This window comes from Leptopilina heterotoma, unplaced genomic scaffold (assembly GCF_015476425.1).
Source record: "Leptopilina heterotoma isolate Lh14 unplaced genomic scaffold, ASM1547642v1 Lhet_411, whole genome shotgun sequence".
NCBI lineage: Eukaryota > Metazoa > Arthropoda > Insecta > Hymenoptera > Figitidae > Leptopilina > Leptopilina heterotoma.
This window is the reverse complement of record NW_025111072.1, coordinates 123,836-140,735: the sequence shown is the minus strand read 5'-3', so window position 1 is coordinate 140,735 and position 16,900 is coordinate 123,836. Positions and strand designations below refer to the sequence as shown.

The 16,900-nt window shown below is 29.8% G+C and overlaps 1 protein-coding gene across 6 annotated transcripts in view; it reads left to right on the top strand.

Moving 5' to 3' along the window:
* LOC122506360 (beta-glucuronidase-like) overlaps window positions 1–16,900 on the top strand; it is a 623,628-nt gene that overhangs the window by 504,049 nt on the left and 102,679 nt on the right. For all 6 annotated transcript variants that reach the window (XM_043618482.1, XM_043618483.1, XM_043618484.1 and 3 more), the window contains one exon: window positions 8,927–9,065. In XM_043618482.1, the coding sequence (XP_043474417.1) occupies window positions 8,927–9,065 (139 nt within the window). The remainder of the gene's footprint in view (window positions 1–8,926; window positions 9,066–16,900) is intronic.

Sequence of the window (16,900 nt, the reverse complement as noted above, 5' to 3'; positions counted from 1 at the left end):
TTACACTGGTGGGTGACAAAAAATGGTCATGTCGTGTTTATTTCAAAATTTTTGTGTTTATTGAAAGTTTGGGTTTCAATGAACAAGAAAATAAAAAAAAATGTTTTTAATTTATTCAGACCAATAAAAAGTGGGTTTTGAATTATCAAAAAACAGTGTTTTTTGCACTTTTTGAAGTCCTGTAAAAAGAAAATGTGAAGACATAAAAAGCTCTAATATGGCTTAAAAGGAAGCTCAAACCTTTATCTTTAAATACCAAAACTGAGAAGTAATGTAAAAATTGCAGAGAACCTGTATTTACCGAGTACCCCCTAATGTATCTTTGACATCCTGGTCAAAATGACTGGGAATCTAAGCATTCATGCAAATCAATTTTTCATAATCGGATTGGCTTGACATTAGTTACTCGGGGGTTTTTGGGGTCGCTGATTACGAATCTAATGTCAGTTTTCCAGAATTTAAAATGGCAAATCTAATATGTCGGGCAATTTTTTTTAAATAATCGGATTTGTTTGAAAATCGTTACTGGGGGGTTTTTGGGGTCGCAGATTACGAATATATTAGATTTTTGAAATTGATTAATTTTGAAAAATTTCCCGCCATATTGGATCCGCCATTTTGAATTTCAAAAATCTGATATCATATTCGTAATCAGCGACCTTAAAAACTCCCGAGCAACAATTTTCAAGCAAATCCACTTAATTTTCTCTTTCGCTGTATTGGATCCGCCATTTTGAATTTTGAAAATTTGATATTTAATTTGTGATCAGCAACACCAAATACATTTTTGTTTGTCTTTTTTACAAAATGCAAATAAGAAAACATTCAAATCATTCGATTGAGTTTTGCTTATCCGCATATAAAAACATCTTTGACATGGAGAAGAATAAGTTATTATGTATAACTTTTGTTTTACTTCGAATTTTGCAATAAAATTTTAGGAGAGTATTCTTGACCGTTCCCGGACATTTCCCTGAATCAATTTTACCGAATGAGAAATTTACCGAATGACGAATTTAACGAATGACGAAATTACCAAAAAACTTTATACCGAATGCTTTTTTACCGAATGCTATAAATGTCACTTTACCGAATGTCAAATTTACCGAATGCTGCTAATCCCGAAAATAGTTCGGAAAAAATTATTTTTAAAGCACGATGTTGTTGCCAATTGCTCTTAGAAAATCCAAATCCTGGCCATCTCTTATATAATCAGGATAAAGCTGTACAACAGTCCTTATTCGCCTTTGGTGATCTATCCACTTTCTTTTCGGGGCTGCCTTCACTTTCGTTCCCAAACTTAGCTCGCCCGACTTCATTAAGAGGCACGTACACAAGGGCCAACATCATGTGCGCCTGTTCCTTCAAGTGGCGGTCATTGGGGTCGTTATAATTTTGCTGCAAACCTTCTGCCTGAATTTTGCGATATACCGACTGAGCAAGATGGAAAAAGCAACACGAAATTGAAACATCTGGGAAAACTTCAATGCAAGCATTCAAAATAGATTTTTCAAAATCGCACATTATTTTCTGAGGCTCAAAATTTTCAATTCTATGTTCCGCTGCTGCTGTTTGTACTGCACGAAGTACTATGCTATATTGCCCCGTTTCTTTCGATGATAAAAGAGCATAAACTAAAGGTACAGCTACTACGTCAGTATTTTCATTAGCTCTTCGCTGACCAATCCCCAGAATCGTAAACACTTGCGTAAAAATCGTCGGACTCACCTAGAAATAGAGATAGATTATGAACACCATACCATTTTACAAGAATTTTATAACATTTAATTTTATTTGACTCTATATTTACTTTAAACGTTCCGTCCAAAAACCAATAGGAACTTCTACTGAGGAGCTCTAAGTTTCGTCGCGTGGTGAACACGAGAACCCGGCCCACTGCTTCGTCTCTGGAATCGTAGATGAGAAAGTTCTACCAGTGAATAAATATGTAATAATAATAATAATAAAAATAATAATTCCGTACCCTTAGATGTTCTAGCCAATTCTGTACGGAGTAATTGCGCGGGCGGCTGTTCCGGATGTTCATCTGCTTTTCGTTTTATTGATGCTTTTACTCGTTCCGCCTCACATTCCTCTTGATTCGGTGGATGATACTGTTCGTGTAAAGTTTGATCGAATTCTTTGAAAATTACAATACTTTCCCCCCGTTGAGGAACAGATGTTATCATTCGCGCACAACATTCCTTTGCGCGTAACCTTCTACACTCCCAATATGTACGGCCTTTATTCTCCTTTGACCACACGTAAATGTAACCATTTAGTAACAATTTTTTTCCAATTACTTCTGCCATTTAACACTTGTTTAAATTTTGAAAATATGTAATAATTTGAAACGAAAATTTAGGACTCACGAAAGCTTCTGTCAAAATTTGTTTATTTACAATGGTTGCTATGGTCCTGATCTTCATTTATTTATTTTATACAATTGTAACAAATTTAAAATTTCAAATTCGGTAAATTATTCTATAAATTTGTTTTTCGGTAAAATTGATTCGGGGAAAGTTCCTTCGGTAAAAAAGCATTCGGTAAAAAGTTTTTCGGTAAATTCGTCATTGGGTAAATTTGTCATTCGGTAAAATTGATTCGGGGAAATGTTCGGAAATCATTCTTAACACTATAAAAAATCGGAAAATAAAAAATTGATTTTTTTGACATTTTGAACTGGAATGTCCACTTAAATTGTTGATTTAAACTAATAATTTAAATTTTATTTAACAATCCTTCTATTAAGGACAGCAATATGTAGTTGTTGAGATTTTGTAAAAATGTAAGCCAAATCGGTTTAGCGGTTTTTAAGATATCGTGATTATGTCTGTATCTTCAAAAATATTCCTCGAATCTCAATAAAAAATTTTTTACAACAGACAAATATACATACTTTAAGAAACTGCAAAAAAATTGATTTTTTGAAAATCGTGACTAGGTATAACCCCTTAAGAGACAAATTTATTATACCAAATAGAAATAAGAACACTGAATATTTTGTCAGTATTACAAATGGCATATTCAAATGAATAGTTTCTGTTTCCAACGTCGTTGATAGTATTAATTTTTCTAAATTTCTCTGAAATCAATGCAATAAATGATATACAACAAATTAATGAAGAGCAATTACCATTGGATAAATTAATATTAGGAGGAGAAATAATTTCTCGAAAACCAAAATCATCCAGTAATTAAAAAAATTTTATTTCCCAAATAACATATTTATATTTAAAATTTAATTATTCTTTATTAAATAATTTCATATTCAATTTTTAAAAAATTTTATTGCATAGGGAGAGTTGTCAGGGTTGGGCATAGTTTTGACTTTTTTTCATAACTTCCCCTGTAGGACGAATTTCGCGATTTTGCACATATTTTTGGAAAGATCTACTCAAACGCAAAGTTTTTGCTCAACATTGTAAAGAAATTTGACCAAAAGTTTCGGCGTTGTAAGCAATTTAAAAAAAGTTGTCAGGGTTGAACATGATTGTCAGAGTTGAGCTACCATAGAAAATCAATGAAATATTTAGATAAATGATTAAAAATGATCTTCAAATGATTGAATGACACTTGGAAATGACAAAAGGAACCATGAAATTAAAATATAATTCCATATTATGCATTTTTATATAACTTTATATATTTTAATCCTCATGTATTTCTGTTGCAAGTACGCTTTGTAATTGCAAAATTTCGGGTGGCTCAACTCTAACAACCCTTCATGGCTCAACGCTGACTCACGTGTCGCTTTGCGTCATATCACACAGAAGGCAAACGCGTGACACAAACACCAAATTACTTTATACATTTTCACATATAATCTTAATGAACAATTTTTGTAAACTTATTTTATCTTTGGCATATTTCTTCTACATTTAGTTCTCTTCTTTTGACATCACAAAAAAGTTTTTGCTGAGCCTAAATCACTGAGTCGCACAATACTCTAGTATAGTTCCTATACTTCACTGCGACTCATATGAAAAGATGGCTGAAATTAGTAGCAAGAATTTACGTGCAAAGATAGATGGCGCTAGTGTGATGAAACGAAATAAACTCAGTGTCTGAACCCTAACCACTGACCAACCCTGACAACTCTCCCCTACTATTTAATTTAGGTTCATGCGCCAACGCAACGCCACCGCTGTTTCAAGATTGTTTAACCTACATGTCAATGCTTGACCTGTAGATTTTTCTTTTCTCAAAACTTGATGAAAATCTCCATCTGCTCTTCCCTCAAAATTTAGTTCAATTTTAAGAGCAATGTTGACTTACAGTTCAAGGATATTCATATAAGTGCCGTAACGTATTAATGCCGTCCATATGAGCAGTTACGTTAAGGGGTTATATACAGTCACGATTTTCAAAAAATCGATTTTTTTGCATTTTCTGAAAGCTGCAACAGGAGTGGAAGACTCAATATATGGTGCTTGAATGGATGATTCAATGTAAGTTTAAAAAAAAATTTAACTCAATGTAAACTGTTTGTGAAACTTTAAACTCGCTTTTATCAAAACTACATATGTTTTTCAAGTCAGTGAACACGATTTCTCAAAAACCGCTTAACCAATTTAGCTCTAATTTTCACACAAACTCAACAACTACTTTTTGCTTGTCCTTGATCGTAGGTTTTTTAAATAAAATTAAAATTTTAATGTTAATCAACATTTGAAGACAATTTTTTTTAATAAAAATGAACTTTTTTTTGGCTGCTATTTTGTCAAAAAGTGATATTTTTTTAATTCCTTTGATCAAAGAATACATTTTTTCATACACTAACAGAATCTATTTAACTTTTTGATCTCAGATGATTCTATCAATTGTTATCTTGTTCACCGTGGGACACTTTTTTTCGAGTATCTTTGGAAGATAAGCTACAGAGGCCAAAAAAAATATTTTTACAAATAAAATATTTTTTTTAAACTTTAAAAGATGTAAAACATTATAGGGAAACTTTCGCTTTAATAAACAAATATTCCTTTTAAAAAAAACCCCGAAAAACTGCATTTTTCCGACCGTCTGACTGTACACGGAAAGAAAAAGTCTAAAGAATATTTTAATGTTTGTATTAAAAAATTGGACAAGAGTCACTTTTTAAAAATGTTTTAATACTGTATCTCAAATTAATATTCATAACAATAACAATAAAGTTTAAAGAAAATAAAGACAAATATGAACAAAATTTGGATCAATGTGAAATAAATTACAATACTGTCTTAAAGTACAAAGCCTTTCTATGAAATATTTAATCTTTATATTTTCATTGAAACATTCTTAATACAATATAGTAAATATGTTGAATCAATATAAAGTAAATTACTATACTGTATATAAATATTAAAGCTGACAATGAAATGTATAATGACTTCTGTCATACAGAAAATTTATTTTAAAAAAATTTATATAGTTTACCTTTTAGTTTTTAAATTTTCTTAAAGCACCACGTATCTTGATGTTGCACCCAGAATTCATACACTATAAACTCTAAACATTTATTTATACTCAATGATAGCCTACCTAACAGAAAGTCTACTAACGACCGGAATCGAACGCACAACCCTAATATTAATAGAACGCAACCCCAACCAACTAGCTACGCAACGCACGCTGCAGGTGGTCCAGTGGACATTCACACTGTGGAAATATATGCGCAGCAGAGTACTGCGCAACTGACGCATACGCGATTCTTCAAAATATTTCATACAGTATAATAATTTTTTTAAACTTGTCTGGAATACACATCTGAACTCATCTTTCTTATAAGTATTAAAATAATTTTACTTCTGTATATTGATAGTTTCATAAAATATAATAATAATTTTACGACAGTTAAAAACATTTTTCCTATTATATGAGAATATTTATAATTTTTTTAATACATTTTAAACGTTTTATCATACGCAACATAAAGTTTCTTAGACATCTTGAAATAATTTTCAAGAAATCAAATAAATATTATAAAATGTCCATCTTGTCCAACTTTTCTATAATATATTAAAATATTCTTTAGACTTTTTCTTTCCGTGTATATATATGGAGTGTATCGAAAATTCATTTTTTAATGTTTTGGATGATGGAAGGGTGCGAAAAAGTTGTAAAACCATACCAAATGAAAGTACAAAAAATTTCTGTCCAATCGGATAATATTTACTATCCCCGCAGCACCTTTGAAATTTGAAATTTGAAATTAAAACATGCAAATTTGCTAGTAGCTTTGCACGTCGAAACAAAAGAATTATTGTAATATTTCAACACTAGAGGTAATAAAATGTGTATCGACATATTATAAAAGCGATTGTTAAATCAAGATTTTTATGGTAGCAAATATGACATATACCTAGGTATTGCCGAAACGATCATCTGGACTCGCTTTACTTGTTTTCTTGGATCGTAGATTCTCAACACACAATACATTCTGGCTGTTTGTCATTGACACTAAGCCTTTTAATTAAAAAGTAATTGAAAACAAAGAAAATACATTTCTTCTAGACCTAGTGGAAAAAGTTTATCGTAGCCTGTGGCTTCCAGCCAGCATAATGCGACCCACACAGTCTTCTTTTATTTGCCCTATACTTGGCACTCCAATAGTTTGCCGGAGAGTCAACTGCCCACGTTGAAGGATGTCCTTTTGGCCTGTTTTGACGAAATGTTTTCTAACACTCAAGTCAAGGATCTTTCTCTTAAAGCACCTTTCCTGGACGTAGTTAAGGTTGTTGCAACTCAGGTTTTGAGCCTGTATGAAAAGGCGTCAATACCTGCTGCAAGCCAAAAAAACAATCACTAATAGAATTGTCTCATTTCATAAAGAGCACCAGAACCTTCTTAAGTCATACCAGAATAAGTCTAGGAAAGACAGTAGCGGTTTAAAACAGGCATTTGAAATGATAAGTCCAAGAAAGTTCCGGCAATTGAAAAAATCTTTCTCTTAGACCAACGGACCAAGCGACAGATGGTTATAAGCCAAGTCGATAAGAAAGTTACTGAAATTCTGAGAAAAAGAGAGTTTAGAAAGTCTGTGGTGTTGCAACCAAAATCAGCAGATTTTAGTGATGCTGGTCCATCTACCGCCCCTGAAATAGAGATAGAAAGTGAAATAGACTCTAGGTCGGACGAGGAGTTTAAAATCAAAATGAAGGAAAATAACACAGGTACATCACAAAATAGATCTGCACTGATTAATACTGCTTTAGTAAGTGATAGATATGGTTTGAATTTCAGACAAACAGCTGCAATAGCGTCAGCGGTTCTTACTGATGTTGGTCTCATTAGTAAAAAGCAGTACAGATAACTCATTTGTGATAGACAAGTCCAAAATTCAAAGAGTCAAAACGTGGTAGTCATGTGTCTCCTGCTGATGTTATTAGTAAAAACCCTCTTCGCGGTATTTACTTTGATGGCCGTAAAGATAAAACTAATGTACAAGTTAAAGAAAAGGCAAAATACTACCGGCGCATTTAAACGGAGGAACACATTTCACTTGTACAAGTGACAGGCTCGTGTTATATTGGCCACGTTACTCCAGCATCAGGCACAGCAATTGAAATTTCAAAATGCATTCTTAACTTTTTAGATAATAATTATGCAATGAAATTTCTTGTTGCTGTTGGTTGCAATGGAACTAACGTAAACACCGGACAAAAAGGTGGTGTAATTCGTTTGCTCGAAGAGAATCTAAAACATCCATTACAATGGATTGTTTGTCTTCTTTATTTTAATGAGTTGCTTTTGAGGCACTTTATGCAGTTTGTTGATGGTACCACTAGTGGTCCTAACACTTTTAGTGGCACATTAGGCAAACAGCTAGAGAAATGTAACAACCTTCCTGTATGCCGCTTCAAACAATTGAATGTTGATTTGCCGGATGTAGATGTTGCAGAGCTGAGTAAGGATCAGAAGTACCTGTATGCCATTTCCATGGCCATTCAATCAGGAGTGTGTTCTGAGGACCTAGCGAGGCAAGATCCTGGCCCTCTTTCACATTCAAGGTGGTTAACTGCAGCCAACAGGATATTAAGTCTACACTCCGGTCAAGAAAAATTATCCCGAAGTTCAATACAAAAAAAGAATTTGTCGCCGCGTCAAGTGAAAATCTTGATTTGACCTATCGCTTTCATGGTACACCCCGATGCTTTAATGCTCTCCTTCCGGTTTTGACAGTGTTTTAAAAAGTCTTGATATATCTATCAAAATGTTGTTAGTTCATGAAGTATGATCGAACTTATATGTCACTAACTAACAACATTTTGATAGATATGTCACAAGTTGTTAAAACGCCGTTGAAGCCGAAAGGCCAGCATTAAAGCATCAGGGTGTATATAGAAACATATTTTATTACCCCTCGAGCCCAAATATTATCATACCGACTTCTATTGGACGTGCAAAGCTAGTATGCAAAGTAGCATGTTTTAATAAAAATTTTCAAATGTCAAGGGTGCTGCGGGGATAGTAAATAGTATCCGATTGGACTGAAATTTTTTGTACTTTCATTTAACATGCTTTTACAACTCTTTCGCACCCCCCATCATCCACAACACGAAAAACTGGATTTTTGATACACTCTAGTATATAACCCCTTAAGTCAAATTCGACTTCATTATAATAATATTTGAATTAATTTTTAATTAAATAAATATACTTTAGTTTCAAAGAATTTGGCTAGTAACACAATTAAAAGTTTCAGATTCTTCTTTAATGAACTGGCCATAATTACTTATCTTCTTTAGTATCTCCTTTTAGCGGTTAACTTATTATTATGCATTAATGTTAAGAGAAGCTGATTTAAAATTTATAAAATGTGAAATAAATATAAAAATTAGAGTATTTGCATTAAATTATAATTTTCGTTATTCATATAAAATAATTTCAAAATAAAATTTTGTTACAAGATTAAACTTTTTAAAGATAGTCATTTTTTGTTAAACAGTTACCAACGTATGTGTGGAGTGAAGAATATCAAGTAGAAGTCTTCTCTAAACACTTTAAAGCTTTTGATAAATTACGAGCAAAAGGTTTCTTCATTGGTGAATTTATTTGGAATTTCGCAGACTTTCGCACAGCACAAAGTTAGTAAATATTTTTTAATATTCATACATATATAAGTTATAATAGTTACTTGCCCATTTGAAAAAGTTCCCGGGAATTATACCGAGATATTACCGGGAGTACCCAGTCAAAAAAGTTCTATAAGGTACCTATATATTCTATAAGTACCTATAGCAAAACAGTGTACCAATATCGGAACAATTTTTTAAAATTTACATTATTAACATAATTTGAAATCAAATAAATCTGAAAAAAATTTCTAATTTTACCAAAAATATGATTAAATTGATACCTTATGTTTATTTAGAATAGTATGATACTTATTAATTATAAAATTTTTTTTAATATTACTATGTTGATATTCTTGAATTCTATAGATGCGAGGGACGAAAGTGCAAGATGAAAGGATGACATATTTTATTTTTGTTCTATATCAATTTTATCTTATTTACATTGATATTTTCAGTTTCTAAAAGATTTATACGTCTAGTTTTTTATTAAATCTGATTATATATATTGTTTGTCAATTTTAATTATTAATAAAACACGCGTTTCAAATTAGGCGCTAGTTTTTGCCCTTAGTCTCAAAAGCGGAACGCTGTTCCATGTGCCGTGTATCCAACTCAGTGACTTGCATCTATTAAGGTGAGTCTCCAATAGGTGCCAATGTATGTGCAAGTGCCAGTGCCAATGCCACTTGGATGCGCGCGCAACGTATTGCCAACTGTAGTGCAATCTGATTAAAAACTAACGACGACAAATTTGTGAAATTCCTCAAAGCAAGAAAACTATAATTAATTAATTATTATATTACGATGTTATTTTGTTTGGATTTGTAATTTTAGTGAGATCTTATTTTGTTTTTTTGAAAAAATCCATTCATATAATTTTATAATTATTTATTAGCTTTCGCCCGTCGACGACAGGCATCCTCAGATAATTTTAAACTGAAATTACATACAATTATTAATGAAAGAAATATATTAAAAAATATCTAGAAGAACATAACCTATAACATAACCTATAACTTACAAAGAAGGTTTCTTCCCGGAAATTTACTAAAAATATAATTCAAAAAAACACATCTTAATTTGTCAACAAGGACAAATTTAAAATAAAACATGTTGTTAATAATAATAAAAAAAAAAAAATTTACAAACGGAAAAAGAAGAGGAAAGAAAAAACATGTGTTCGCATGCTTGATCCCTCTTGTTTAACTAGTTCAAATATATTGGTGAATTACAGTGATAGTAAGTGAAACTGAAAAGTACCTCTATATATGGTAAGGAAGAAACCCATACAGTAGGTAAATTCAATTTTCAAATAAGCAGTAATCTAAGAAAATTTTTAATACAAAATAAATATATTAGTTAATTAGTACTGAGAATTAACGAATGATAAAACTGATTGAAATTATTTAAATCAGTCTGTTTATTAACAGAGTTTTCGGACTTGAGAATGTGAAACATCTCTCTAAATTTCCTTCGTCTGTAATTTCGTTCGTTACATATGATGTTTGTTGCTTCGAAATTAAATAGATGGTCATTCTCATGTGCATGAGTGACCAAAGCTGTTTTTCTACTATCATTTCCACAATCCCTCCTATGTTCACTTAGTCTGTCTTTAATATATCTACCAGTCTCACCAATGTAGCAAGCTCCACATTGGCAAGGTACACAATAAACCAAATGCGATTTTAAATCAAAAGAAGTAGGGTCTTTATTTTTTGAAAAAATTTTAAACGGATCCTTATCATAAGAGAAAACGACACCAACATTGTACTCATTAAATAAATTTTTAAAAAAATATTGCAGCTCATTTACGTAAGGCAAAACGACTACATTAGAGGAAGAAAAAGGTTCTTTGATATTATTATTATTAGCATTGTTATTTAATAAAAATTAGTAACGTAAATTAATATATTTATTTAAAAAGGTTACAGGGTAATTATTTTCAATTAGGATATCGTGAACAAATTTCAAATTATCATTAAAAAATTTCTTATCAGATAATTTAATGGCTCTGTCCACCAAGCCATAAACAATGGAAATTTTATCTTTAACAGAAACATTAGAATTGTAGTTTAAATATCTACCAGAAAAAGTATCTTTGTTATACCAATCAGTCATGATAGAGTTGCTCCCTCTTATTAGAAGGGTGTCCAAAAAACTAATGAGACCATTATTTTTAATTTCAATGGTAAACTGTATATTATTATTATAGCCATTGAAGGCATCAAGAAGACAATTAACGTTATCCTTGTGGATACATGTAATAACATCATCCACATACCTAAAATAAAAAATACATTCAAAATCCAATTTCTTAAGAACATCCGATTCAAGTTTCTCCATCACTAAGTCAGCTATGGTGCCAGATAATGGAGAACCCATCGGAGTACCAAAAATCTGTTTATAAAATTTACCATTGAATGAACAATACGCACTATCAATACAAAATTCTAAAATGTCTAAAAATATATTGTCGGGAATATCTGTGTACTGCCTGATTTCTCTTCATTTTAATTTTGTGCATTTCAAAACTAATTCTTTAGGAACGTTTGTAAAAAGTGATTTAACATCAAGTGAGACCAAAATGAAGTCGTTAGGAATATGAAAATCTTTAATTTTATTTATAAACTCAAAACTATTTTTTACATGAAACTCTGAATTTCTAATAATTTTCTTAATGGGCGTACTAATGAATTGTGACAAATTGTAAGTTGGTGATCCACAAAAAGAAGTGACTGGTCTCATTGGAACCTGTGATTTATGAATTTTTGGCAGACCGTAAAATTTAGGAGCTACCGAATTATAAGATTTAAGATGATGGAAATTATGAAAATTGATTTCACATTTTATTTATGAGGACTTTATAATATTTGGAGGACTTAGCGATTTTTGGAGGTTATACCAAAAAAAGTTTTGGCCTGACTTGGAATTTACCTTTACTTTCAACGTGGACTTCTCTAATTTCCCATTACTATCTATACTCCACATAATGGACGGTTGTCATCGTGATGGATTTTTTGGAAATATCAGAACGCGTTTTGGCATAACACCTGTCATTCTGATGAAAAGATGGATTAAAGAGCAGAAACGTCTGAGGAGACTAAGAAATAAAAATCGGTTCTTACTACGTTGTAAGTCAAGTGGGTTTCTTCCTTCTCATTTAATTAATTTAAATACTAATTTTTCTTTTAACAATTTTTCGATAAAAAAGCAATTTAATGAAGTAACTTTTAACTATAAAATTAGTGCTCTTAATTTTGAAATTAATGATACAAATATTTCTATATCAAATTTGCAATCCTTCTTGGTTAATTTAAAGAGTGAAATATCTTTGTTGATTAGTGACAAACAAATGTGTCATTATTTTTTTACCTGCCAAGAAAATTTTTTGGATGGTTATGAAAAGAAGCTTATTGACAAGGGTATTTCGAAATTTGATTGGTTAAATAAGAAATATTACAATTTTCATTTTAATAAAAAACCAAATCCGAAATGGATTAGAAACTTATCAAGTGTGACCATTCCACAAGATGTTTCATACTTTTTAAGTCTGGGGGATAAATTTTATATTAATCCGTCGGATAAATCTGCTGTCGTTGAGGACGCTCTGACCATGACTGAGGAGAGAATTAATCTCATCCCGGATAATAAAAGGGATGTTTTTAGAAGCAAGTTAACAGGTGCTTTACAAAATTATTTAAACAATAATCATAATATTTTTAACAATTCTATATATAATACTATTGGTAATAAAACTAGACAATTTCTTAAAGAAAATAAAAACATAGTAGTTTGTAAAGCCGACAAAGGTAATGTCACTGTTGTTTTGGATAAGGATGAATATGTAGATAAATGTTTAACCCTCTTAAATGATGGTAATATTTATAAACAAGTAAACAAAGATCCTACTCAAATTATACAAAGACGAATGAATGCCAAAGTTGATTTGCTTCTCAAGAATTCCTATATAAATTGTCCAATGTCGAAGCATCTTAAATCTTATAATTCGGTAGCTCCTAAATTTTACGGTCTGCCAAAAATTCATAAATCACAGGTTCCAATGAGACCAGTCACTTCTTTTTGTGGATCACCAACTTACAATTTGTCACAATTCATTAGTACGCCCATTAAGAAAATTATTAGAAATTCAGAGTTTCATGTAAAAAATAGTTTTGAGTTTATAAATAAAATTAAAGATTTTCATATTCCTAACGACTTCATTTTGGTCTCACTTGATGTTAAATCACTTTTTACAAACGTTCCTAAAGAATTAGTTTTGAAATGCACAAAATTAAAATGGAGAGAAATCAGGCAGTACACAGATATTCCCGACAATATATTTTTAGACATTTTAGAATTTTGTATTGATAGTGCGTATTGTTCATTCAATGGTAAATTTTATAAACAGATTTTTGGTACTCCGATGGGTTCTCCATTATCTGGCACCATAGCTGACTTAGTGATGGAGAAACTTGAATCGGATGTTCTTAAGAAATTGGATTTTGAATGTATTTTTTATTTTAGGTATGTGGATGATGTTATTACATGTATCCACAAGGATAACGTTAATTGTCTTCTTGATGCCTTCAATGGCTACAATAATAATATACAGTTTACCATTGAAATTGAAAATAATGGTCGCATTAGTTTTTTGGACACCCTTCTAATAAGAGGGAGCAACTCTATCATGACTGATTGGTATCACAAAGATACTTTTACTGGTAGATATTTAAACTACAATTCTAATGTTTCTGTTAAAGATAAAATTTCCATTGTTTATGGCTTGGTGGACAGAGCCATTAAATTATCTGATAAGAAATTTTTTAATGATAATTTGAAATTTGTTCACGATATCCTAATTGAAAATAATTACCCTGTAACCTTTTTAATAAATATATTAATTTACATTACCAATTTTTATTAAATAACAATGCTAATAATAATAATATCAAAGAACCTTTTTCTTCCTCTAATGTAGTCGTTTTGCCTTACGTAGATGAGCTGCAATATTTTTTTAAAAATTTATTTAATGAGTACAATGTTGGTGTCGTTTTCTCTTATGATAAGGATCCGTTTAAAATTTTTTCAAAAAATAAAGACCCTACTTCTTTTGATTTAAAATCGCATTTGGTTTATTGTGTACCTTGCCAATGTGGAGCTTGCTACATTGGTGAGACTGGTAGATATATTAAAGACAGACTAAGTGAACATAGGAGGGATTGTGGAAATGATAGTAGAAAAACAGCTTTGGTCACTCATGCACATGAGAATGACCATCTATTTAATTTCGAAGCAACAAACATCATATGTAACGAACGAAATTACAAACGAAGGAAATTTAGAGAGATGTTTCACATTCTCAAGTCCGAAAACTCTGTTAATAAACAGACTGATTTAAATAATTTGAATCAGTTTTATCATTCGTTAATTCTCAGTACTAATTAACTAATATATTTATTTTGTATTAAAAATTTTCTTAGATTACTGCTTATTTGAAATTTGAATTTACCTACTGTATGGGTTTCTTCCTTACCATATATAGAGGTACTTTTCAGTTTCACTTACTATCACTGTAATTCACCAATATATTTGAACTAGTTGAACAAGAGGGATCAAGCATGCGAACACATGTTTTTTCTTTCCTCTTCTTTTTCCGTTTGTAAATTTTTTTTTTTTATTATTATTAACAACATGTTTTATTTTAAATTTGTCCTTGTTGACAAATTAAGATGTGTTTTTTTGAATTATATTTTTAGTAAATTTCCGGGAAGAAACCTTCTTGGTAAGTTATAGGTTATGTTATAGGTTATGTTCTTCTAGATATTTTTTAATATATTTCTTTCATTAATAATTGTATGTAATTTCAGTTTAAAATTATCTGAGGATGCCTGTCGTCGACGGGCGAAAGCTAATAAATAATTATAAAATTATATGAATGGATTTTTTCAAAAAAACAAAATAAGACCTTAATTAATTATTGTTTAATATTTTCAAAAATATTAATATAATTCTTCGCAAAAATTCAATAATTTTTTAAACAGTAAAATAGTATTATAAAATTCAATTATTATCATAAAAATAAATCCTCAAATTTTTCTTAACGTTTTTGTAAAAAATTCTCAATTTGCATAAGGAAATAATTTTTATCAATTCTATTTCTTAATTTCAATTTTTTAAATAAAATTCAAAGTTTTTTAAAAATAAAGAAAAAAAAGTTTATAAATTATATTTGTCAATTAGAAAATTTATTTGAAAATGAAACTGAGAATTTTTGAACTTTTAGAACATAAAGGAAAAAATTTTATTAAAAAAAATTTTCTGTTAAATTTATTTACGAATATCTTTAATTGTAAAATTATTCGAAAACAATAATTTATTTTCTTTTTTAAATATTTAATTATTATTATTTTTCCATAGGAAATAAGATTTTCAAAAATTTCAAATTCAAACCTTTTTGAAATTAATCATTAATCAACTTTAAAAAAATTGTTATAAAACATGAGGAATTCGATCACTCCGAGTCTTTAAAAGAGTTACGTTAACAATTCTTTAAGAATTAATTAATTAATTAATTATTAAAAATAATGGATTTATAAAAGAATTTTAATTAAAAACACTAAAAAAATTAAATTTTGAAGAAGTTACAAATTATTGCAGAAATTCAATTACTTTTAAAAGTAGTAAAATTCTTCACAGTAATTTAATTCAAAATTAAATTCAAATTAAATTTAAATTTAATTTTATTTATATAAAATTAACATTTTATTTTATTTTGATATATTTCTTTTATCTTGTTCTTCAGTTCCCTGTAACAATTTAGTTTATTACTTTTTTTGCGGTACAATTTTGTACTTAAATTTATTATTATAATATCAAAATAAAATGTTAATTTTATATTAAACATAAGATTTAAGAAACATTTATTTCCTTTTTGTACATTTCGCGAAATAAGAAATATTTTTCTATTTGAATTGAATTCCTGTGAAGAATTTTACTACTTTTAAAAGTAATTCAATTTCAGGCTTCGCACTCAATTATGAGTTTAAAAAAGTAGGAAAATGTTTGTGTAGAATTTTATCAAAATTTTTGAAAATAATTGAATTGTAGAAAACAATTTAATTATTTATAAAGGTAATTGAAATTTCGAGGAGAATTTCAAAAAAAAATTTTAAACATAATTGAATTTCTGCGAATAATTTTATTACTTTTGAAAATAATTGAATTGTTTTTGCTTCCTCATGAGGAAGCTTTGTAGTCGTTTAATTTACCAAGGGCTTAGGGGGTTAAGTGTGCAAAAACTGCCCCCGCATCTATTTTTCTCAAATTTGGCCCATATATTACTATCCATATGACTATAACTTTCTGCAATTTTGAACTCAAAATTCGCTTTTTTGGGGGAGTTATGGAGGGGGAAAGCAAAATCAAAAAACTTATTTTTCTCGAAAACTACTGAACCGATTTTAATGAAATTTTAAGAGGTTGTAAATATAGATAAGACGATTTTAGAAAAGAAATCAAAATTTTTTTTTCAAAAAAAATTATTGAAAAAAATTTTTGAAATTTTCAAAATTTTTTTTAGGGTTATTTTTTGAAGTGACCACTTTCTCTTTTGTTGTAAAAAGTTCCTTATAATGTCCCCTTTAACATATATTTTTTCCAAATTTTTAAAAAATATAGTTTTTGAGTAAAATGTCAAAAACCATGGTCATGCTATTTGCCACGTACGGTAGGGGAGACTGGGGTAAACCCGCGCACAGGGTAAACCCGCTCACTAGCGATTTAACGCGATGAACTCAACTTAAGATGGAGATATTGATACTGTGAATAGTACTTAACATTCAACT